At 33.4% G+C, this 23,049-nt stretch overlaps 5 protein-coding genes across 5 annotated transcripts; 4 read left to right on the plus strand and 1 right to left on the minus strand.

The window, feature by feature from the left end:
• Positions 1–287: 287 nt before the first annotated feature.
• On the plus strand, positions 288–2,870 carry LOC101208673 (putative disease resistance protein At1g58400). Its single transcript, XM_004152370.3, has one exon. It carries the CDS (start codon positions 538–540, stop codon positions 2,596–2,598), a length of 2,061 nt encoding a protein of 686 aa, XP_004152418.1. The 5' UTR covers positions 288–537; the 3' UTR covers positions 2,599–2,870.
• Positions 2,871–5,724: 2,854 nt separating this feature from the next.
• Positions 5,725–11,200, plus strand: LOC101208430 (putative disease resistance protein At4g19050). The gene is made up of 3 exons (XM_031885409.1): positions 5,725–5,888; positions 6,897–10,228; positions 10,921–11,200. Exon 2 carries the CDS (start codon positions 6,899–6,901, stop codon positions 10,133–10,135), a length of 3,237 nt encoding a protein of 1,078 aa, XP_031741269.1. The 5' UTR covers positions 5,725–5,888; positions 6,897–6,898; the 3' UTR covers positions 10,136–10,228; positions 10,921–11,200.
• A 503-nt stretch (positions 11,201–11,703) lies between these two features.
• Positions 11,704–15,112, minus strand: LOC101221809 (deSI-like protein At4g17486). The gene is made up of 5 exons (XM_004152341.3): positions 14,675–15,112; positions 14,317–14,556; positions 13,215–13,502; positions 12,374–12,454; positions 11,704–12,102 (listed from the first exon to the last, which is right to left on the minus strand). The coding sequence occupies exons 2-5, from the start codon at positions 14,471–14,473 to the stop codon at positions 11,948–11,950; spliced, it is 681 nt and encodes a 226-aa protein (XP_004152389.1). The 5' UTR covers positions 14,474–14,556; positions 14,675–15,112; the 3' UTR covers positions 11,704–11,947.
• Positions 15,113–19,751: 4,639 nt separating this feature from the next.
• LOC101221583 (ethylene-responsive transcription factor 1A) lies at positions 19,752–20,965 on the plus strand. Its single transcript, XM_004152340.3, has one exon. It carries the CDS (start codon positions 19,981–19,983, stop codon positions 20,731–20,733), a length of 753 nt encoding a protein of 250 aa, XP_004152388.1. The 5' UTR covers positions 19,752–19,980; the 3' UTR covers positions 20,734–20,965.
• A 1,046-nt stretch (positions 20,966–22,011) lies between these two features.
• Positions 22,012–22,762, plus strand: LOC101221346 (stress-induced protein KIN2). The gene is made up of 2 exons (XM_004152339.3): positions 22,012–22,160; positions 22,390–22,762. The coding sequence occupies exons 1-2, from the start codon at positions 22,101–22,103 to the stop codon at positions 22,531–22,533; spliced, it is 204 nt and encodes a 67-aa protein (XP_004152387.1). The 5' UTR covers positions 22,012–22,100; the 3' UTR covers positions 22,534–22,762.
• The last annotated feature ends 287 nt before the right edge of the window (positions 22,763–23,049 follow it).

Below are 23,049 nucleotides of genomic sequence, written 5' to 3' on the forward strand. Positions count from 1 at the left end.
TGACAATTTTTCTATATCATTCTTGCATGTTTTTCAATTGTTGTAATTGTAATAAGATTCTATTGATTGATTGGATTTAAATTGTAAATGCACTTATAATTTTGAAGCTGTCACATCTGCCTTTACTATTACATTTGATTCTAATAAGATTGTGCATTTGATTAACGATTTGGATGTGACCTCCATTCGTTTATTATGATTATGGAACACAAGTAAATAACAACAAACGTGATTAGCTAGGGTTTTACGTGAATAAAACTGATCTTATAGTTGAAAAAGATTTATTGAAATTTAAAAATATTAAAATGAGCTAACATCATATACTTTTCAAAGAATTTATATACTTTTCTTATTTTCTTCTTTTTTGGGCTAAAATGAAGCGAATATAACTTAAAAGCACCCAAATGGTAAGTAACCTTCAATGTTACATTTTCGTTTTTTAATTTTCTTCTTCAAAGTTCCAACGAACAAATAACCCATTTTATATTTGCTAACTTCTCCGTTTCATTTCACTTCACAAAGCTTTCTCTTCCAGCCATGGCTTCCCCTTCTCTGATCCTCCATCCTCAAAACTCAACCCCAATTCCAACAATTCCTCAAATGATCGAAACCCTTTCAGATTTATACAAAAAACTCTCCACAGCTCTCCAAAAACATACCACCCAGGCCGAACCCAACAAACCAACACAACAAATACCGGGAATTAGTGGCACCATCGACAACGATAAAGACCCCAAAGTTTTGAAATTGCAGAGCAACATCATGCTTTTGATGGAGGCGTTGGAGACGATGATCAATAATCGCGACAAAAAGCTCAATGTGCCGATACAGAGCATAGAAACCAATCTTGATATAGTTATCAAAAGGGTCAATGATGCCCCTCCTGGTTCTCCACTGACCCAGAAAATCGGAGAGGACTATCTCGACGCCATTATCCAGGATGTAAGAACGTTGAAGTTCCGCATTCCTTCGTACCGCAAGTTGTCTTTGGCCAAAACCGTCGCCCATTCAGGTGGCAGGGGAAGTCATGCACTGACGCCGATTGAGTTTGTGTTGCCTAATTTGCAAGGTGATGAGGTGTTCGACGAGAGTCCTGCTTTCAAAGAAGTTCAGAAAATTTACTATGAGTTTAATGATGATATTTTTAGGAAATGCTTTTTGTATTTTGCTGTGTTTCCTGAAAATGTAGTGTTAAAGAAGCAGTTTCTTACCTATTGGTGGATTGGAGAAGGAATATTAGACGTTAAAGGTACTGGAGATTCAAATCTAGAGGATGAGGCTGGTGGAATTCTTCTGAAATTTGTAGAGAAGGGTTTGATCGTGCCAGTGAAGGAAGAACAGAAGAAGGTCAAAAAGAAATTTAGAATGCCCCCACTTGTGCGTTTTGCTTCCATTAAACTGGCCATTGAAAACAAGTTTTTGAATTTTGATGATTGGGGTAACCCAACTTATAGATCATTCGGCTGTGACAGAATTTTACTGGTGAAGGGAGGAGGCTTTCATCCCCCGGAAGCACCGACGAAGTATCAGAATTTGGAAGAAAAGATGGTAACAATCTTCAATGTTAGCCAGCCTTTCCCCGATTCTGCATTGGAGTGGTTGGCTAAGAAAGGGGATGTAGACATGAGAACTACCAAAGTTGTGGAATGGTTGCTAAAGCTGGAACACCTTAAAGTTCTTTACTTGGGGAGGTGGCAAAGTGAAGTTGATGATGAGGAGCATGTGATTGAGGTTTTAAGCCTTGAGTTTTTAGAAGGATTGAGGAAAATGAAAAAACTGAGGCTTTTGAGCCTTCAGGGGATCTTTTGGATCAATGAGCTTCCAAATTCCATAAATATGCTCTGTGATCTCAGGGTTTTAGACTTGAAATGTTGCTACAATTTGGAGAAACTGCCTGGCGGTATAGGATCTCTCAAGAGCCTTACACATTTAGATGTCACTGGCTGTTATATGCTCAATGGAATGCCAAAGAGCATATCTAGACTCACTCAACTTAGAGTCTTGAAGGGGTTTGTTACAGGGAAGTCAAGTCTTAATGATCTAAAAGGCTTAAAGAAACTGAGGAAGTTGAGCATCAACACAAACAGCCCAGGTTTTCCGGATGCCAAAGATCTACGTGTTCTTCGAGAACTTGGGGAGCACGGTGAACTTCGAAATCTCTCGATTATGTGGGCAGCTGAAGGGTTGAAGTTCGATCAACCACCTTCCAAGACAGAAAAAGGAACGTTTATACGAGAACTAACCAAACAAATTAGCAAACTAACCGCACAACCTAACGATGAAACCTCAGAATTGCCAAAGAACTTAGAGAAGCTGGAACTCGAATGTCTACGGGAGAAAAATCTACCCAACTGGCTAAATCCTGATAACTTGACAAGCTTGAAGAAACTCTACATTAGAGGGGGGAGCCTAGAAACGCTCGGGAATAAAAAGTGGGAGGCGGCCGAGGTTGTTCGGCTCAAATACATGACGGAATTAAAGATAAAATGGAGAGAACTTCAAAACAATTTTCCAAAGCTGAGTTACTTGCAGAAAGTAAAATGTCCAAGAGTTACTCTCTTCCCCTGTGATGCCAGTGGAGTTTGGATAAAGCCATAATGACAGTAGTGATCAAAACAATGGTGCCATTGACAAGCAGAAACCTAGAAGTGTAGCTGCTCTGCTTGTGATGATATTCTTGGCTCTCTCTTATGATAGAAGTTGTATCTTCATCTTTTCCTTTTGAATCTATATTCATTTTAGTATGTTGTTTCTCTGTTTAAGTTTCATCTTGTTGCAACATGTATAGTTATATTTGAATTTGTGTTTGGTGAATATTTGCTCATGAATTGGGATTGAAATTGAAATATAACTGAGTTTTCTTGGAATTAGATTTGGATGTCATTGTGAATGTACTTCGTGAAAAATGTCTTATCAAACACTAGAAATTTTGTAAAAATAAACACTTTGAACCATCAATTCAAACACATGTTATTACAAGTTTCAGAGTAGTTTTTGAATTTTTTTTAAACCCAAGGTAAATTACTTATATACATATGGGAAATATGGATTTGGAAAAATGTCTTCTAACGAAAATAGGTAAGTTGGTATGGAAGGAATTTGACCTGCAGGATAGGAAGTATGCCCACTTTAGTGGTTCGATTCTTACATTACACGTCTCAATGCTTGACTCAAGGAGTTAATAAGTTCAAACAATTAAGCATTCCACGGTCTTCTTTCTAGTGCTATAATTGTTGGAAATGTAACTAAAGTCACACATCGGTTAGATAAAAGGATGATCATGTATATATAACTAAGGATAATTATCTTTGTTGGTATGAATAGTTAACCTAGATAAAAGTTAGTACTTTGTTCGAGAGGAAGGTTGTTCAAAATGCAGTAAAAGTCTCACATTGGTTATGATAAGGGAATGATTATAAGTATATTAGTGAAAAGAACTATCCTCATTAGTTTGAGACCTTTTAAAAAAACAAATTCATGAAGGTCAATGTCAAAAGTGGACAATATCATATAATTGTGGAGATATGATGATGGTTGTTCTCACTGATAACAATGATGTATTTATAGGTATAGTTGACTTCGATTATCCTAAATGAGGGTTTTAGAATTGTATTAGAATAATCCTTTATCTCAACGTGTCGAGACATGAAGAGTGTGTATCGTGTTTAACATTTTTTAGGGTCGGCCTCAACCTAGGATTTCACATCTTCTTCTAGGTTCAATTTTGTCGTAAGTTGACGGTTTTGGGTTGAGGAATCTGTGGGGCATGTCCCATTAAATATTTTGTTAAGCTCGATGTTAGAACTTGATTCAAGTTTGTTATTGGATTTTACACGTTTATTCCTTGATTTTGTAGTTATTGAGCAACTAAGAGGTAGAATAGACCACTCAAGTCGAAACAAAAAATGAATCAAAATGGAGCTTCGAAGCATCAACCATGGAAAAGAATGGAAATTGACTGAAGGTGTCTTTGGGCAAGTGCAATAACCCTTCGTGGTGCTGCGCTCAACCCTTGGCAATAACAACGTGTGAATCGGGAAGAGTTGTAATGCTACCCTGAAGCGTTGCGCTCTTGAAACCATCACCATTTCAGTAGTCTCTTCTTCTATTTTCTTTCTAATTTATCATTGTCAGATTATATTTTCATTTATTCCAACATATGTAACTCATCTTGCCACATTATAAATGGCTAAAGTACGTTATTTCTAGCTTAGGATAGGGTTGAAAATCATCAAATCTTGGTTGTGTCACACTCATTTTAATTTCTTGTTTCTGTTGTATTTTATTTGTTTTGAACTATTATAAATTATATGCTTAGAAACATTGATGATTTGATCCCATTATATTTTCCTTTGATGACAAGAAAGGGATCATGAATCTCAATAGGGCATAGGTTGAATCATGTTTGGAGATTTTATCACGTTGAATCGAATTAGTAGTTAAGACTTCTCAAATTGCTATAAATGCATATGCCAAGTTAATATGGACCATTCGAATCTAATTAATTGAACATATAGACTAATTAAGAAATTAATAAATGCATTTGGACATTTTATCAAGTGAACGAACCAATAATAAAATCAAGCAAGCAATGACCTCTTACGTGTTCTATCAGCAACCAAGTAGATGAGCAAATTTCGATTTCCTAGACTAGATCCCCTTAATCGAATTGAGTTCCCTTTTAACTAAGTTCTTACATTCTAGTCATTTAAATTCCATTACAATTAAAACTACACAACTTCGGTTGTTTGTTCGATTTCAATCTTAGCAAAATTTATAAGATTTGTTGTGGAGATGGTCATGTCTTGGGTCTGAAGTCACCAACAATATGTTATATATTCTCTCATCATACATGAGATATCTAATTATAGAAGAAGAAGCAAGCAAGGTATTTGGTATTTACCTTTATCAATGGCTTGTTTTTCAAGAGAATTTGATCTTTATCTAATTATATGATATATTTGTTAGGTTTCGTAACAAAAGTGTATAAAATATTAGAAATGTGGTTGTTTTCAAGTCGTGGAATCTTTTTTCTTTTACTTATAATAATAATAATAAAAAATTTAAATAATAAAACTACTAAAAATATTTTCAAAATTTAATACAATTTTAAGTTATATTAATAAAAATTTTGCTATATTTAAAAATACTCGAATGTATGTATGCCTTACCAAGAGAACCATCTTTTAGACGGTATGATGAAATAAAAGATTTATATGCTATTATATCTTCGTGACACAGCCTATTTTTAAATGCTTAGACAATCAATATAGAAATGAAATAAGTGAATGTCCCAACAATGAATTAGTAATACTATGTTATCCCCTTTAATACAAAGTATTCACTTTTGGTATTGTCTAAAATTAATTTCTCGATTCTATCACCAAAATTAATAAAAAATAAATTTTTTATTATCTATTTTTTAAATCTAACATTAATGATTTGAAAAAAAAATTATGAATACCTCTTTTATTTATATTAGTCTATCACATATAGGTTGAAATATCTTAAAAATTGTATAAATTCAAACATTTTTTATAAAAAATATCTTAACTAATTAATAAATTATTTAGATCTAATAACTTTCACCTAATTGAATGTTTTAGTTTTTAATTTCTCCCGAACCAACCTATTATATATATATATAAAGTTATATTTGGGTGAATTTTAATGTTAAATGGTAAGTGAAATAGATACTTAGGAAATAATTGAAGCAAAATAAATAGCTTAGTGCGATTGAGCGTTGGCATGGATCACGTTCATCTACATTTTTATTTCCAAGTCTCCAATGGGGAAAGTCCTCTAAGCTCTAATCTCTAATCTCTAATCTCTAAGTTCCGTTGTTGAAGACAACAACTCAAGGCTCTGTGATAACCCAATCTCTACAGGTAATTTCCTTTCTATAAGCTTCTGCTATGGATATTTATCTATAATTTTTATCTCTGTTTTTTCTTCCAAACAATGATGCTTTCTTGTGTATGCTCATATTCATTTCTACGCTGAACTGATGATGAAACCAAACCCTTGAAAACCCTAAGTTTTTCTGTAGTTGACCCCTTTTCTTTGTTTCTTGTAATTGTTACCTTAAAATGAATCTTTAAGTCTAGGGATCTCTTATCAACTCTATAGGGACTGGAGAATGGAAGCTAGCTACATAGATTTATCTGTTTGTTATTTGCTATAATCTTCAAATAGCTCAGGCTCCGGCATTTCATTTTTCGTTTTTTAAATTTGAAAATTAAATCTATTTCTTCTCATTTCTTACTATGGTTTGTGTTTGTACTAAGTACAAGTGTTACTTTTTAGTACAACAAATGAAACGTTTGACGTAAGCATATTTGATAAATATAAGAATTGAATTATTAATAAAATTTTAGAAACAAAAATAACTTTTAAAAAAGTTATTTCTTAGGTCCTCTCACTAATAACCATTTGATTTTTTGTTTTTGAAAAATAAGTTTATAAACACTTTTTTTTGGGTATAAATTTCTCTCGTTCTTATCTACTTTTTACCAATGTTTTCAAAAAAACCAATTCGAGTTTTGTTGGAAACTATAAAAAGTAGTTTTCTAAAACTTGTTTTTGTTTTTTTTGTAATTTGGGTTAGAATTTATTTATTTTATCTAAGAAAATGAAAACTACTTAAAGAAATGGTGAGAAAGTAGACATAATTCTCGAAAACGAAAAACTTAATGGTTGCTAAATTGAGTGTAAGTTTTTCAAATTTGATTTGGCTTTTAAAAATATTGGTAAAAATAAAATAATAAAGCATGCAATTTGAGATTAGAAAAGGTGTTTACAGGCTTAATTCTAAAAAATAAAAACAAAAAACCAAATGGTTACTGTCATAGAAAACCATACTTTTCGTCCTAATTTTAAAACGGTATTTGTTTCAGCTATGGACTCAGAGGCAGGGCAACTTCGGGCACCCACCTTGACTCAACTGAGTCACTTGGTGGCAGATGATGTTAGGAGCAATCCAAAGTTTCAGGGAACGGCAGAAAAAATTATACAAAATTGTGGTGACAATCCTACTCTAAATAGGATCATTGCTGAAGCCTTGAATCATATCGCAAAGCACAATGGAGATAATTGGAGAGTAGAAAGAGCTTTGGAAGAAATGGATAGCCGTTGTTCCACAGGCAAAACATCAAAGAGTAAACAAATATCACTGATGCGGTATGGGTTCGACATGTTGCCAAGAAGTGACTTGGCAATGATTAATTGTTGCTGGCACAGCAGACAATTTTTCCGCAACAACGGTGGAGTTCATTACAATGTGTTGATTACAAACTGGATATTAGAAGAATGTTTTGGCCTTGTTGATAATTTTGACAAGGCATATCATCAGGGACATGAAGTTTTAATGAACCTCATAGAGCATGACCTACTCAAAACTGAAAAAGATAATGATAATGTCGTCATTATAGAGGAATTGGTACGCGACATTCCTGATACTCGATATACTGGTTTCGTTTGGAAGCCTACTTTAGGATTGAGTGGGGTGTATGAGGATAAAAAGTGGCTAGGTCTTGACAGTGTTGGGCCTGCTGATGGAATGACCAGAACAAGTGAGAAGGACTGGAAAGATGTTTCAGTACTGTTGGTTGATGGATATCATCTTTGCCAGGAGGTTATCGAAACATATTTTACGACCCTGAAGAATCTCCAAGTTCTTGCCATTTTCAGACCCAGGATCAAAGCACTGCCCGTCAGTTTATCCATGTTGGGAAACCTTCATTTCCTTGTGCTTAAAGACTGTGATCTGCTGGAGAAGATTGATGACCTTGTGAATCTGAAGGCATTAACAGTTCTAGAGATATCAAATGCTAAAAACGTTAAGCATATCCCAGAGAACTTATTTGAGTGTTTATCTAAGCTCCGAAGCCTTAACTTATCTAAAACTGGAATTGAAAAACTTCCTTCTTCTCTGTCAAAGCTTGATGAACTCCGATCCATCAACTTTCGGGGGTGTCACTGCCTAAAGGTCTTGCCAATCTTAAAAGGACTCGTGAAGCTGCAGTTGCTTGATGTTTCTGGTGCAACTTCACTGGAACGTCTTGGAGATAAAAGCATAAATACCCTTCAAGATCTTCAACAACTTGACCTTTCTCAAACTCAGATTGTACATGTTCCATTTCTTAAGAAAATGAAGCAGCTTTCTCGTTTATCATATCGAGATTGCAAAGAACTGATTAGACTGCCAAACCTTCGAGGGTTGAGCGGGCTTCAAGTTCTTGATCTCTCTGGCGCTCTAAAGCTAAAGGAAATTCAGGATGACACCTTTTCAGAAGATAATGACCTAAAAATGCTTGATCTCTCCAAAACTGCAGTCAGTTGTTTGCCTTGCACCATCCGTTATCTTTCAAATCTTGAGCTGCTCAATCTCTCTGAGATGTCAAAATTGGTTGAACTTGAAGATGACACCTTCAATAATATGGCATGCCTTCGTCATCTCAATCTCTCAAAATCTCTAGTTGAGAAACTACCTTCACTCAATGGGCTTATTAATATACAAGAACTTAAACTACAAGAATGCAGCAAACTGCAGGAGTTACCAAGTCTCACTGCTCTGAAGAAATTGGAAGTCCTTGATTTATCAGGTTGTGTTTCCTTTAAGGAATTTAAAGAAGGCGAATCCTTTATCCACATGACTTATCTCCAGCGCCTCGACCTGTCAGAAACTAAAATTAAAAATTTGCCTGACCTATCTGGTCTTCATAACCTCTCTCATCTTCTACTAAGGAATTGCGTCAATCTTACAAAACTTCCATGTATAAGCTCATTTAAACTTAAAGAGCTCAATGTCTGTGGTGCGGAAAATTTGAGAGATTGGGAAGCTGAATTACCTGATAATATGAATCAGTTGGAAATCCTCAACCTATCAGAAACACAACTAAGATCTGTACCCTTGAACAATTATACCAACCTTAGGGAGCTTTCTCTAAGAGGTTGTGAATTGCAGACGACAGTACTATTGGATAAACTCACAAACCTTGAGGTCTTGGATTTGTCGAGGACACTGATCAATTCTTTACAAATACAAACAATCACAAATCTTACCAACCTTAGACAACTTCTACTAACAGATTGTTCAGAACTACAAGAGATTCCTACTCTAGAACCACTTGTGAAGTTAGAGGCTCTTCATTTAAAGGGGACAAAAGTCAAGAAGTTCCCTTGTCAGATGGCTAAGGTAACTCGACTAATGCATCTAGACTTGCCAGCCTCTGCAGACACTCTTGAACTCAATTGGACAGGTATAAAATCACTTCCTGGAGAGCTAAACTGGGACCTAATTGGTATGCCGTCTGAACTTAAGAATATTACAACTAAGCCTTCCATGATTGTGAGAAATATGAATTCTTTCGAAACTATGAAGGCGATACCTGACGTATGGAACTCATGCTTCAATAAATTTTTCATCTCTGTATGCCCTTTAAAAACAGGTGAGGAGGATGAAGAAATCTGTGTACATGAAGATGGGACTAGCTTTCAAGATATCTACTTTCATTTCATGTCTTATCGACACGAGTATTCCCCGTTTTTGGAAATTCGCAGATTTGAGAGCTTTCCAACTGGCCTTGAGGATGCTCTTATGAAAGTTGAATATGTTTCTTTAGTTGAAAATGGGTTTATTAGAAGCTTATCTGAATTGGGTAATGCAAATAATTTAAAAGGCTGTTGGATTTGGAGTTGTACCAACCTGGAGAGTCTAATGAAGAAAGACAAGGATAACGATAATCTCACTTTATTGAACAATCTAAAGATCCTATGGATATCCAACCTTCCTATCTTGAAAAATGTGCATTCTACAGGCCTTCAATTCGAGAGCATCACAAACCTCACACAGCTGTATATAGATTCTTGCCCACAGCTTGAGACTCTGTTTAAGTCCTCTCATCTCTCAAAAAGCCTCGAGATTCTCCACGTTAAGTTTTGTGATAGATTGAAGTTTATATGTGAATCTAAAGAAGAGTGTATTTTAGAGAAGTTGCACTCCTTGAATCTGGTAGAGTTGCCTGAGTTGACAGACATTGGCTTGAAACTTCCATCCTTGAGAACAGCTAATATTAGGAACTGTCCTAAACTTGAAAGGGACCTGATTTGTGAGCAATGGGACGAAGTCAGATAAATTGAAATGGGGAAGCAACATCTGTCAGATCATGGTGATGATCAACTTTTAGCATCAAAGATACTGTGGAGGAACATTTTGCTGCCACTGCAGGTTAGCTCTGTGTTTATATGTTTGATATTTTAATTTTTCTTAGAACAATTCATGTTGTGCCTTTGACTAAAGCCTGATCTGGAAAAGTTGAGAAAAGAGTGAATTGCTTACAGCCCTAAAAACACACACACACACATGCCCCAAAATGAGCATCACAGATACTTCTTGGTGCCTAAACTTTAGAGAGCTAACAATTTAGTCACTTTTTTTTTTGAAATAGTAACAATTTAGTTCCTAGGTTTTAGCGAGTATTAATTTAGTCCATGTATTTTACTACATGTAACAATTCATGTATGCTTAAGTTTTTTACACACTTAACAATTTTTTACACAAGTAACAAATTGATTTGAGATTAAATTTATTTATAAACTACAAAGAGTAAGTTTGATTTTGAAGAAATTTTTCATCGTTGAGACTAAATTATTACAAACTTGAAAGCATACAGACTAAATCATTACTAACTTCAAGTTTACGAAGTAAATTATAACTTCAATAAAATTCAAGGACCAAAAAGTGTTATTTTGCTTTAGATATATAAAGATATATTACGACCATCTTGATAGTTAAATGATTATTAGAACTAAACATGTTATTACTGTTTTGATAACTAGTCACCCTGTTGTACTAAAAAGAAAAAAAGAGTAAATATCTGACCAACTCTATTAAGTTGTTATATCACTGTTATTTTACAGGTGAGGTTTTTAGAGATTACCATCTTGAAGCAAAACTATCTTGAGTTACTCGCCGTCTCCTTCTAAGTTGACGGTTTGAATCGTTGGAGATGGACGGTAATTAGCTTCACTTTATAGTGATAATATTTTTTTTGGGGGGGGGTGATAGATGTAGAAGCAGCAAATAGTTGAAAACAACGCTGGATGTGTATTCCCTACGACAAACACTTTCCTTCTTTAATGTAAACTTCAGTTATATTATAGTAAATTTAAGTGGTAAATCACACTTTTACTTACTCAATTTGGTAGAAGCCTCAAAGTGAGTTATTAAGAACTCAATGTTTAGTAACATTTTACTTGTTTTTAAAAATTGAACTTTTAAACATTGGTCCTCCCACCTATTCATTTCCTTGATTTGTAATACAAATCTACTTTGTTGGGATGCTTTGAGAAAACAAACTAAGTTTTGAAAATTATTAATTAGAATGATAAAATCTATGACAAAGACATCGTAAGAAAATAAGTATAGTTTTTTTAAAAACCAAGATAGAAAATAATCGGAGGTTTTAATTTTATGAAATGTATACTGAAAGAGCCAAAAAAAGAAAGAAAAAAAAGGTCTTCTGATTTAAACAAGTTATCATGTTAATTATTCGTTATTATATTTACATTAATGAAATTTTATATAGAAGGATTATGTTAAAACCTATAAAAATTAAATATAATACTCTAGCCATTTTGTCACAAGTCGTCCTGTGACACGAATGTGAATAAAAATTCATGCAGTAAGAGCATAGTACAAACTTGGTGATCAAATCTGTAGATATTTTACATATATGATAATCTTGGTGCTATGTTTTTTCACCTTTAACAATCTCTGAATGATACTCATATCATATAACTCTAAGCTATTATCATCGTATCACTTAAAATGTTGGGATCTCAAGTAGTTTGGCCTTATCAAATGATACATTCAATACTACATTTCACAAATACAAACAATATAGTGATTCATGGCAAAGAAGTTGGGAACCAAAGAGCAAATGAATTAAACAGGTTCTCTAGCTATCTTCACTGGTTTCTCTTTTAAAAATGCTACATCACCATTGGGACTCATCAGTAAGTGATGATCCGATTCCTCATCTTCGCTCCTTGCGGATGTAGAAGATGCAAGAGATTCTGACCCGTCATCGTCATCGTCATCTGAATTATGGCATACCAGACCACAGAGAATAATTAAACAGGACGACGAGAACAAACGTCAGAGCAGGTTTAATGTTTATTTATATCCCATTACCATCACCATTATGTTCATCCCGAATGTAAATTGAGGTAAAACGACGCCGAGTTAATAATCATAAATAGATGCTTTGTCATGACTCATGATAGATAGTTTCATTAAGTTATTGAAACGCCAAAGGAAAAAGCACTACTAAATTGAAGAATGCATATGATAAAATATTGAGAAACATACCAGAATAGGCCGGATGATCGGGAAGGTGTCTCACTGCTGAAATCTGAATGCTTTCTGGAAGAAGACAATTGCAGAATGAGCCTGAAACTCAAAATAACAGTGTGATAAGGTGAAAGAACTATGCAACCATCAAGAACACTCAGCAAAATACAAGAATATATACTAGTAGTTGATGTTCTACGAAACACCTTTCTACACAAGACTCTAATGCTTCTGGAGGACGAAGAATCAAAGTTAGCGTTAAGAGCATATGAGGTAAACAAACCATTTTCCCCATTCATCACTAAACTACATGAATCAAAATCAAAGTAGTAACGTATCTGATGATTTATAGGTGCTGTCAGGCAGATCACAGAGCCTCTAAGATGGGAATCAAATACAAGGGAATCCTAAAATCTCACAGGGTTAGGATAAATCAAGAACTATAGATGAATTAAAGAACAAAACTAGAAGTTATTCATTTTATAGACATTTTTGTTTATCCGTTTTATCAAAGTTCACACCATAAAAATATGTCATTTTGTATAGAATTGTCATACAACTCTTATTCAACCCAAATTTGTAAATCTTTAGATAGGCAACAATATGGTAAATGCCAATGAAATGAAGGATCAAACTAGAACAGTGGAAGATGTAAAGATTAGAAATGAAAGTTAAGTAAAAATTCTAGAGACAAAATAAACATTTAAACCTAGGTTTATAGCATGAGGTGGCTTGAGAACATATAACTCAGTTATTCTATCTACGAGGAGGTTCTGCAGTAGACACCGTTATTCATTTAAACATTTAAGGATAATAGCGTGATTCAAAATTGCATGCTGAGGAAGAAAAGATTTCTTACCTAATCTAGCAAGTCTATTCACCCATCCAGGAATGGACTTCCCAGTTAGCCGCATGCTGACTTCCTCTGTAAAATGGTTGCAATTTTTGGCAATCAAATGATATGTGTCACCGTGGTACTCTGAAGAAAGGTGCTCCATAAACAAACGAAATTCTGCACGAGATAAATCAGTGCTTCCCAATAATACAGACCTTCGGAAAATAAATCCAGGGCAACTTTTTGGCTCTACCTCGAACACCCCACTGGTAGGATATTCATGTGCTCCAAAGCCATACTCCATACCATGGACTGAGCATCAAATCAAGTAAAAACAATTTGTTAGGATACTTCCTAACAAGAATAAGTATATTTCATATATTGAGAATTAACTACGAACTACAATATGATCCAAGTTTATGGTACTTGGGACCCTCTCTCTTGAAAATACTACTCAAGATCTATCTACTCAACAACTCCCACTTTTTCACTCACGAACTTCTTATCTATAACCACTACTCTCCGCCTAAATATTTAATCACCCTTCTACCCCTAACCCTATACTAATCTCAGTATCTAACACAATTTTATACCAGGATAAGATGCAAACAGAACAGCACATCAAGATCAGAAATGAATTTTCAAATGGAATCATGTATCAACAATTATGTTACTATGACACTGTTGGTGATCATAAATTAAATATTACAAAAGCCTACTGTCCCCAACATTCATCAATATATTTCAAGAAAAAGCTCAATATCTCTGAAAGAGAAGTTCCAATAGACCATACTCTGAAATTCTTGATGCTCAGATATCCCATCAGTCAAGTCAGGAAAGCATAAATATACAACTGCATGCTAGTACTACCTCAGATAATGAGTGAGCTTAAACATATGCCCCTAATAACTCTCCAAGTTCAACTAATTCCAGCTCCCCCCAATCCAATACAACTAAAATATACCATTTAGATATCCATGCTTCATATATTTATCTCAGGATAACCAATTTACCACCATTGCAAACAGAACTTCCCAGTCGCCAATAACAGTGATAATAAACAAATGAATCTATAATAAGGAACACAAGAACAGTTCTATCGTAAAGAAGTATATAACTTACATACCTTCAATACCCGAATGAAATATTCCGAGTCCAACCCAATAGAGATAGTTATTAATAGGAGTAAGATCATAGACATTAAGATATAGCAAAGCATGACCGCTGCCCTGCTCCTTGTCCTCGGTAAAATCCGGGCTAGATCCCACTGGAAACAGACGCATTGTGTCTAATAGCCAGCCCGGTTCTAAGAAAAAACGCCAAAATTTACAGACTAATCATCTTCGTAAGTTACCCTTCAAGAAACCTGATGAAAATTCAAAGGAGTAGTAGCTACAGAATTAGTAGGTTTCTATAAACGACAATCACAAAAACTAAAATCCTGTTAACTGAAGCAAATTTTCAAAAGGGAAAAAAAGAAAAACCTTGAGCGTCAGTCCAGCTGCTGAGAAAGTTGAGATAAACAACGGAAAGATCCCAATTTTTGCGAGAAAAAACCTGGAGAAACAAAGCTGCAAATCCAAAATTTGCACAAACGAAGAGAGGATTTGAAAATTGAACTAACATTCAAAGGGTAAACCCTAAAAACATCGAATCCGAGAGACAATGAGGAAGAGCAGAAAGAGATCGAAGAAAGAAAACAGCGATCTTGATCCCTTCAACGTTATGAGAGAAATGAAAATGAGACCAAAAGGAAAAATTAAAAAGGATCAAACGAAATCTGGGGTTTCAAGAACACAATCAATCAATCAATCAATCATGGGGAAAAAAGAAAGCCCTAAATTTCTATGATTTGATCACCAACTTTGCCTAAATATCCATTGTCTCCTTCAACTTCAACCTCCATTACCTTTGTGTTTTTTTTTCAAACGTTTAGAAATATTTACTCTCAATTTTACGTTTTTACTTTTTTTCTTTTTCTTTTTTTGATATTCATTGTTTTTGGTTTTGAAAACTTTTTACCTTTTAGTTTTCATATTTAATTTTTTAAAGTTTGAAAAAGCAAGTTAAATTTTGGAAGACCAAATTTGATGCTTGATTTGAGCTTGGAACAAAGTGTCACATGGTCCCTAATATGTTTTTAAAATGATATTATATACTATTCTTTTTAACCTATAGTTGTGCCTTACATTGTTTACTATACAATGTTATATTATTTTGGTATTGAAGGATGGTTTAAAAATTACACAAATGAATTGGTTGATTCCCTTTCCAAATAATAATGTGAACAAAATGACAAATGAGAAGTAATTGAAAAGAAAAGGTGAGGGACCCCAATGTGTCATTTTCAAAATGTTTATAGGTTTCTTCTCATCTTCTAAATTGTCTATTAGCCTTTGAACACATGGGGTGGGGAGAGGTCTTGGCTGTCTCCCTCTTGTCTTCCTACATATTAAAGCCATTAAAGATAGTGAAAAGTTACCGCTTCTAACATTTGAGTTGAGATTAACTATGTTATATAACGAACTTTGACAATTGTCTTCTATCAATCTCAACTATAAATAGAATTGAGTCGTTAGTTAAATTGATCTGAACTATAAAATTTACTGAATTCAAACTGTATTTACCACAACTATGTTTTAAGAGTTTGAAAACTAAGATTGTGTTTGAAATATATTTTTAAAAAATCTAGATGGCTTGAATACTGTTCGTTGAAATTTTAATTTTGTATTTGTATTAAAATTGTGCACATTTAAAAGTACAAGACGAACTACACCCTAAAAAAAACCATTTTATCCGTTCAATCTTGATACCTAATTAAAGGGTCTATATTCAACATAGTTTATAATGTGTATTGTTGAAGGAAAAAAAAATGCATGAACTAAGTGATAAAGACAGAGAGTTGTATCAATCACACATTTCAAAGAAGTCTTAGGTATATATTGACCATTAGCTCATCTTAATTTACTATTCTATATATTATTGCTTTTGTCTATTTATTTATTTTTCCTCCTCCACATGTTTTAATTGTTACCATTCTCATCATTTTACATGTGTTAGTATATAAATACATTAATTATTAGTTTCAAAAACGTTAATTTTTATTGTTTATTTATTTAATTTCTAATTTTCTAATTTTCTAATTTTATAAATTATAATGTTACCCTTGATCGATAATGTTGTGAGTGTTTTTTAGACTAGAAGATACATTCAACATTTAACAAACAACAAAGATATAACATAGTGTATAGCATATAGTTCAAGCCAAAAGTTGCAACTTAGGGTTAATATAATTAAGCTTAAAGAAAGAGGGTTTGACTTGGGTCAAAAACCCAAACCATCATGCTCGGTCTCAATTGTTAAGGTTTGAGGTAGAGTCTAACTAAATCTAATAGGGCATATCTCACTAATGTCTTGACCTAATGGATCATCTTAGTTAATTAATCCAAAATATGCATGCTAAGTGAAGGTACTCGATAATTTAAATAACGACAATTCTAATGCAACTCTGAAACCTTATATACAGAAAGGCTAAAGCTTAACTGAAGCACACCTATAAAGATATCATTAAAACTCTAAAGAGAGATAAGAATCATTAGTCTTTTTATTTGCTACACATTTTATATTTTCTAACTTAAACATCAAAAGCTTGAACGGTAAGCACCATACTAATGCGCAAATCCTTCCATCTTACGAGGTCATGTATTATTCCTTAAATCCTTCCATACTATTTTTTTTTCTACTCAAATAATGATGGAATTAAAAAGACAAATAAAAATATATATATTCCGATAAATTTTAAAGGATGACTGCATTTGATGAATAAATTATATGGTAGAGAATTAGAATATTTATAAATATCATATGGCTTCTTGCCTCAATTTTATTTTTTAAAAAAGAACATTCCATTTAAAAATGGCAACTTTGGGAAAATTCAACATGTGTTACTCAAAAGAAATAAAATAAACAAAAAAAAAAAAAAAAAGAAAGAAACTATTGAGTCAAATGAATTGATTGACCTAATTTTTGTATATAATTCAATATCTACCCTCAAAGATGAAGACAATTTTAAATTTGCAAGCAATTATTACTTTATTTATTGAAATATTAAATTGAAATGAAGAGATGAGAAATCCAATTGGTCAATTTTATTATAATTATCCAAATTACATAATTTTCAAACCAAGAAAGTCCCTCTCACCTTCCTATTCCAACATGTGCAAATTAAAAACCCTATATTTTTCTCTTATTAATTCTTTACTTACATTTTTTTAAAAAAAATTACTATCCCTTTCCTTTCATCATTTAATTTATATTTGTTTCATTAAATATTTAATCAAAGTTTAGGATAAACTATTTATCAAATTTTTAATAAAGAAATGAAGTCGATTAGTTATATATATAAAAAAAAACCAAGCCATATTTGATTTGTTTGTGAAAAATATGCATTTTAATGGGTTAAGTAGTAGTAGTGTTATTTATTTATAATAGGCCATTTTATATAATTTTTTAAATATTATCATTTTTTTAAAACAAAGGTATGACTTTATTAACCTAATGGGTTAACTTAATGCCAAAATTTGAAAATAATGTTAATGAAAAAGAATTAAATAATGTGTAAAATTTGAAATAATGTTGAAATTGTTAAATTGGTCCAAAATTAGAGCTAAAAAATATTCACGAAATAATTCAACAATTCGTTAAAACATTAAAATTATGAAAAAATAACAAAATGAACCAAACATTATTAGAAATTCTTTTTTCTATTATTATTTTTAAAAAAAGCCCTTTATAAAATATAGAAAAGTTTATTTTAAACCCTAAACCCTAAAAAATGTATTGTAAATAAATTAAATTGTAATATTCATATTGTAAAAAAATAAAAAAAATTTGTTGAGGGAGAAAAAGAAAAGGAAAAGGAAATGAATGAATATATGAAATAGGATTGGAAATTGAATTTGAAAAATTGAGTGGAAGAAAAAGGCTGCATAACGGCGCACGTGCGGTGCAGACCAGATGGAGGCTCTTTGACTATAAAAGGAAACCCTACTTGTTAGTTGTTTTCCTCTTAATCAAATATGACGGGTGGGGGTATTTTCGTCATTTCACGCTCTCTTTCCACCACCAATAATCTTGTCGACCATTCTAATCCCCTTTTTAGCCTCCTCCTAAACCAAATACTTCAAATGTTTAATATTTATTTATGTTCAGAAGAAATATTAATCAAGTTTCATACATGTTAATGAAAATTTAGAATATTTTGTTGTTTATATTTGAAGTGGTTTTTTATTGTCTAATATTTAATTATGTAGCATCCAATTTGTTTTTCATATTTTTGCATTAATGAACATTTTTTTATGCATCTAAACAACATTTTATTATATTATTCAATTGTGATAGTTGAAAATTTTAAAAAAATTATCAAAATAAACATAGTTTAACCTTTAGTATTTGTACTATCAACAAAAATTATTTTTATTTGGTTCATCACCTTGCATAAACTAATCACAAATTGCATAAACGATGATGGGAAGAAAGTGATAGGCTCACATGAAGTGGCAAAATCATCACATAAAACAGCCAATAGCTCCAAAAAGGGAAGAGTGAAAATAAATTAAAATGGTACTTTTTAGGGTTTCTAAATGGATAAAATTTTGCATATTTCTTGGTAGGTTCCAATATATATAATATATAAACTTAAAAAAAGTGGTATTTGATATTTTTAACCCATGGGACGATCTTCCAAGAATTTTGATGATATTGTTAGTGGGTAGCTTTGAGTGGGAGAGAGCTTAGGGTTTTAGTGGCCATTGGGTTTGTGGAAGAAAATGCAAAATATGCAATGATGCCTTTGTATATTATACTTATATACAAAGTTCATTCATGATGTCACACAACAAAAAGAAAAAAAAAATCATCTAAAATTTTAAATATAGGAAAATAAATCAAAATACTTACGGTACTTCTCATATGGAATAAATATCATCAATATACTATATAAGAAGTAGTAAGCATGATGGACCAAGAAACCAAATTGACCTACATAATATCGGTCGGCTGAGACCGATTCCGAAAAGCTTCAAATCGAAAATTTAAAAAAAAAAAACTGATCGACCGACCTTACTCATTAATGTTGAAATTAGTTTAGACAAAAAATCGATCACGAACCGATGGATGATCATTGGTAGCATATATGTTTCTCCTCTGTCTCTCGGGTACTTTTATAATCCAAATTGAGTGGTTTCAATTAAATGCCATTTCCAAAAGCACTAATTCTCTATTCTCAAATGAACAAAAGCCAAACCATCTACATGAAGAGGAAGAAGAAAGAAAAGGAGAGCCAGGAGGTCGACGAAAAAGAAAAGACAAAAAGATTCCTAGAAAGGAAATCAACAACTGATGAAGGGCAAAAACGTCATTTCGTATTAAAACTTTTTAACCTAATACCTGTCTTCCACTTTCTACCACCCTCCCAAGTTGCTCTTTCCCCTTCTTCTAAAGAACCTTCTCAGAAACCTCATTCACCAAATAAATATACAAATAAATCTTTAGAATTTTCAACCAAACAGATAAAATAATATTGAAAGAAAGAGGGGAAAAAAAAAGACTGCTTTTTTTAATTTTCAAACTTCAAACCTTCAAATCCCATGTGCATAAATCTATTCCTCCTATATAAAACCTCTCCAATTCACCAAACTCCGATCAGTTTCTCATCTTTCTTCTATTTATCTCTCTAAATTTTACTTTCAAATCCAAATTTGAATCTGGGTTTTGAAGATTCAGGGGAATTATGTACCACACCACTAAATCAGAGTCCGATTTTTGTTTCCTAGACCCAATTCGCCGCCACTTATTAGGTGAATCGGATATTTCCGCCGCCGCCGCCGCTCCCCTCGGCAGACCCACTCCCGTTTTCACTCGGAGTGGTAGTTTTAGTAGCTTAATTCCATGTCTTGAAGACAATTGGGGTGATTTGCCTCTCAAGGTTGACGACTCCGAAGATATGATGCTCGCCGCCGTTCTACGGGACGCCGTCGGTGTTGGATGGGTTCCATCGCTAGGAAGTTGTGATTTTGGGTTTTCTGAGGTGAAATCAGAGCCGGAGGTGATTCCATTGAGTTTCCCCGCGGTGTTACCGAATGTGACGATGAAGCCGACCGTGGTACCAGAGAAAGGGAAGCATTATAGAGGAGTGCGACAACGGCCATGGGGGAAATTCGCGGCGGAGATTCGAGACCCAGCGAAAAATGGAGCAAGAGTTTGGCTTGGAACGTACGAGACGGCAGAGGATGCGGCGTTGGCTTATGATCGAGCGGCTTACCGAATGCGAGGATCAAGGGCTTTGCTTAATTTCCCCCTCCGTGTCAACTCCGGCGAGCCGGAACCAGTTCGGGTGACATCAAAGCGATCGTCGCCGGAGGTATCTTCGTCGCCGAAGCGAAGAAAGAAAGTTGGGTCCGCTGTGGAGAGTGTAGGAGTACAAGTGGAGCAACAAGTGGCAAGCTTTACACATGGAGGACAGCTGTTTGTTAGCCAATGCTAACAATTTTAGCCCATAGATATCAAAATCTCTTCAATTGTTAATTTTATTTTTTTAATGAAAAAAAGTTTTAGAAAGATATTGTGAAGAGGGAATGTTTTTTGTTTTGTTTGAATTTGTGGATATATAATTTGTCAATATTAATATATTTTGGAGAATGTTCTTTCGAAAAGGTTTCTTGTAATGTGTCATTATGAATATAAGTTCTTAAATTCACGTCTGCTTTTAGAATCAATGTCAAAGCTATTATATTTTAGTTAATAATTAGTGCCTAATAACAACCCAAAGGTATGTAGTTAAGAAAATTTCTTAGGTTTACGTAAAAATTTAACAACTTATAAACTATTGTGATCTGGTTCTACAATAACTATTTATAGAATCAACAAAAATCATAAGTTGTTGAGTAGCTTCAAAAGATGGCTACCAATTAGAGTAACTGTTTCAAAAGCATTTTACTTTACAATCCCTCCTATCGCATCAGACCAACCACACTAGTCAAATCAAAATTTATAACAGCTTACTCATTAGACATCCAGTAGGTGATCATTTTGTTTAATTTGATAATATATATAGACTTCATCTCCAAGTTTCAGATAGCATGTTTGCAAAAGAATGACAAAAGATAATATGGATTTTGTTTCACTAGCTTTCAGAATCAAATTATATGTTGAATATTAATACGTAAATTGGTCACCACAAATAGGATTCCATATTGCAATCCACAAGATCGGAAATCCTTCAAACTTCCAAGAAAAATGTAGCCCATTTTCATCCCCTATCATAAACACCATTACATTTAAATACAACAAATTCTTTGATATATGATATGAACCAAAAATGCAATCAAATTATTTTATTGTTGTACTACGTTGCATTAGGATTTCTACTGGAGGAGACTATTTAATAAACGTACTTTCAAATTTAACGAAATGTTTTTTGAAATTTGTTCTTTGATCTCGAAATATTTGATATGAGTAGTCGAATCACGATAAGATAACGCAAACTTGCTAAAGAATGGACCATTCGTTATAGTTCAATCTAACTCGAAAGTGATCATTTGAGCCCCAAAGTAAATGAGAAGCCTCACCATAAAAAATCCTGGTCAATTAATTAGTTCTTTAATTACTAAAGCATTCCAAGGACATGGTGACCAAGTATTACCTCTCAAACGGCCACAACCTATAATGTAGCATTTATCTACACATGGCATGACACCCGCCAAGCAAGTTTCGATCTAAACTACTATATAAATCACATGCATGATTTCTCAATTTTAACACAAACAAATTTATTCTGATCTAAAATTCCTTGTAAGTTCTAAGTTCTAAGCTCTCATCTTTGTGTTTTTGGAATTTCTCTATAAAAAGAAAATGGCAGACAACTCTGAGAAGATGAGCTACCACATTGGAGAAGCCAAGGGCCAAGCCCAGGTTCACTATACCCTTCCTACTTTTCAATACTTTATTAAACTTCACATATTTGGCTCGACTAGTTATTTTGTCTCTGAAATATGTTATAAAATTTAAAATAAAAAATAATTAATAACTAGACAATCCAACCCATTCTAAAAACACCCTGATCAACTCAACTTATAGAACACCGTATTTGAAATCAAGAATTGATTGGTAATATAATGATTTATATTACGTGATATTGTAGGAGAAGGCAAGCAACCTGATGGACAAGGCAGGTGATACAGCCCAATCAGCAAAAGAGTCGATGCAAGAGGCAGGACAGCAGATGAAAGCTAAGGCACAAGGTGCAGCCGATGCAGTCAAAGATGCCACTGGCATGAACAAATGATATTTGTTTTATTGATCAGCCCATTTTTTGAGTTCTGTTATCAGTGACTTTTTCGTTTTTGTTCTGTTTTTGGCTAAAGCTCCAAAAGGCCTTTGAGCCTCATTCTTCATAATTTGTGTGGAAAAGATCAAAGTGCTAATAATAATTGAGTGTAGAGCCAAAATATTTTGCTTCTTTTCTGTATCACCTAAAAAGTTTAGTAAAGAATATATCACATTATTCTATTTCATCCTCTTTTTTTCAATAATAATCTTTTAACCTGTATGTGTTTGAATTAGTGGATACTGTATGTTTCTTGAAGTGGAAGGGAGAAACGAGGAGGAGGCCAAAGAATAAGGAAAAAGATAAGAAAAAAGAAAGGAGAAGAAGATAAAAAGGAAGAAAAACTGTGGCAACAACGACTGACACAGGCAGCTAGTGGAAACCATGCCCACCACGTTCGATAAATGTCACATCAGTTTTCCTTTTCTATTAGGATTTAGTGAGAAACTGACTGAACTGATAATTCTACCAAAT

This window comes from Cucumis sativus, chromosome 5 (genome assembly GCF_000004075.3).
Source record: "Cucumis sativus cultivar 9930 chromosome 5, Cucumber_9930_V3, whole genome shotgun sequence".
Taxonomy (NCBI): Eukaryota; Viridiplantae; Streptophyta; class Magnoliopsida; order Cucurbitales; family Cucurbitaceae; genus Cucumis; species Cucumis sativus.

Coding starts and splice junctions, on each gene's coding strand:
- LOC101208673 (XM_004152370.3), top strand. CDS start 538: ATGGCTTCCCCTTCTCTGATCCTCCATCCTCAAAACTCAACCCCAATT.
- LOC101208430 (XM_031885409.1), top strand. CDS start 6,899: ATGGACTCAGAGGCAGGGCAACTTCGGGCACCCACCTTGACTCAACTG.
- LOC101221809 (XM_004152341.3), bottom strand. CDS start 14,473: ATGCGTCTGTTTCCAGTGGGATCTAGCCCGGATTTTACCGAGGACAAG. Junction 12,455..13,214: donor GAATAGACTTGCTAGATTAG/GTAAGAAATCTT, acceptor TTTGAGTTTCAG/GCTCATTCTGCAATTGTCTT. Junction 12,103..12,373: donor CGATCATCCGGCCTATTCTG/GTATGTTTCTCA, acceptor GCCATAATTCAG/ATGACGATGACGATGACGGG.
- LOC101221583 (XM_004152340.3), top strand. CDS start 19,981: ATGTACCACACCACTAAATCAGAGTCCGATTTTTGTTTCCTAGACCCA.
- LOC101221346 (XM_004152339.3), top strand. CDS start 22,101: ATGGCAGACAACTCTGAGAAGATGAGCTACCACATTGGAGAAGCCAAG. Junction 22,161..22,389: donor AAGCCAAGGGCCAAGCCCAG/GTTCACTATACC, acceptor GTGATATTGTAG/GAGAAGGCAAGCAACCTGAT.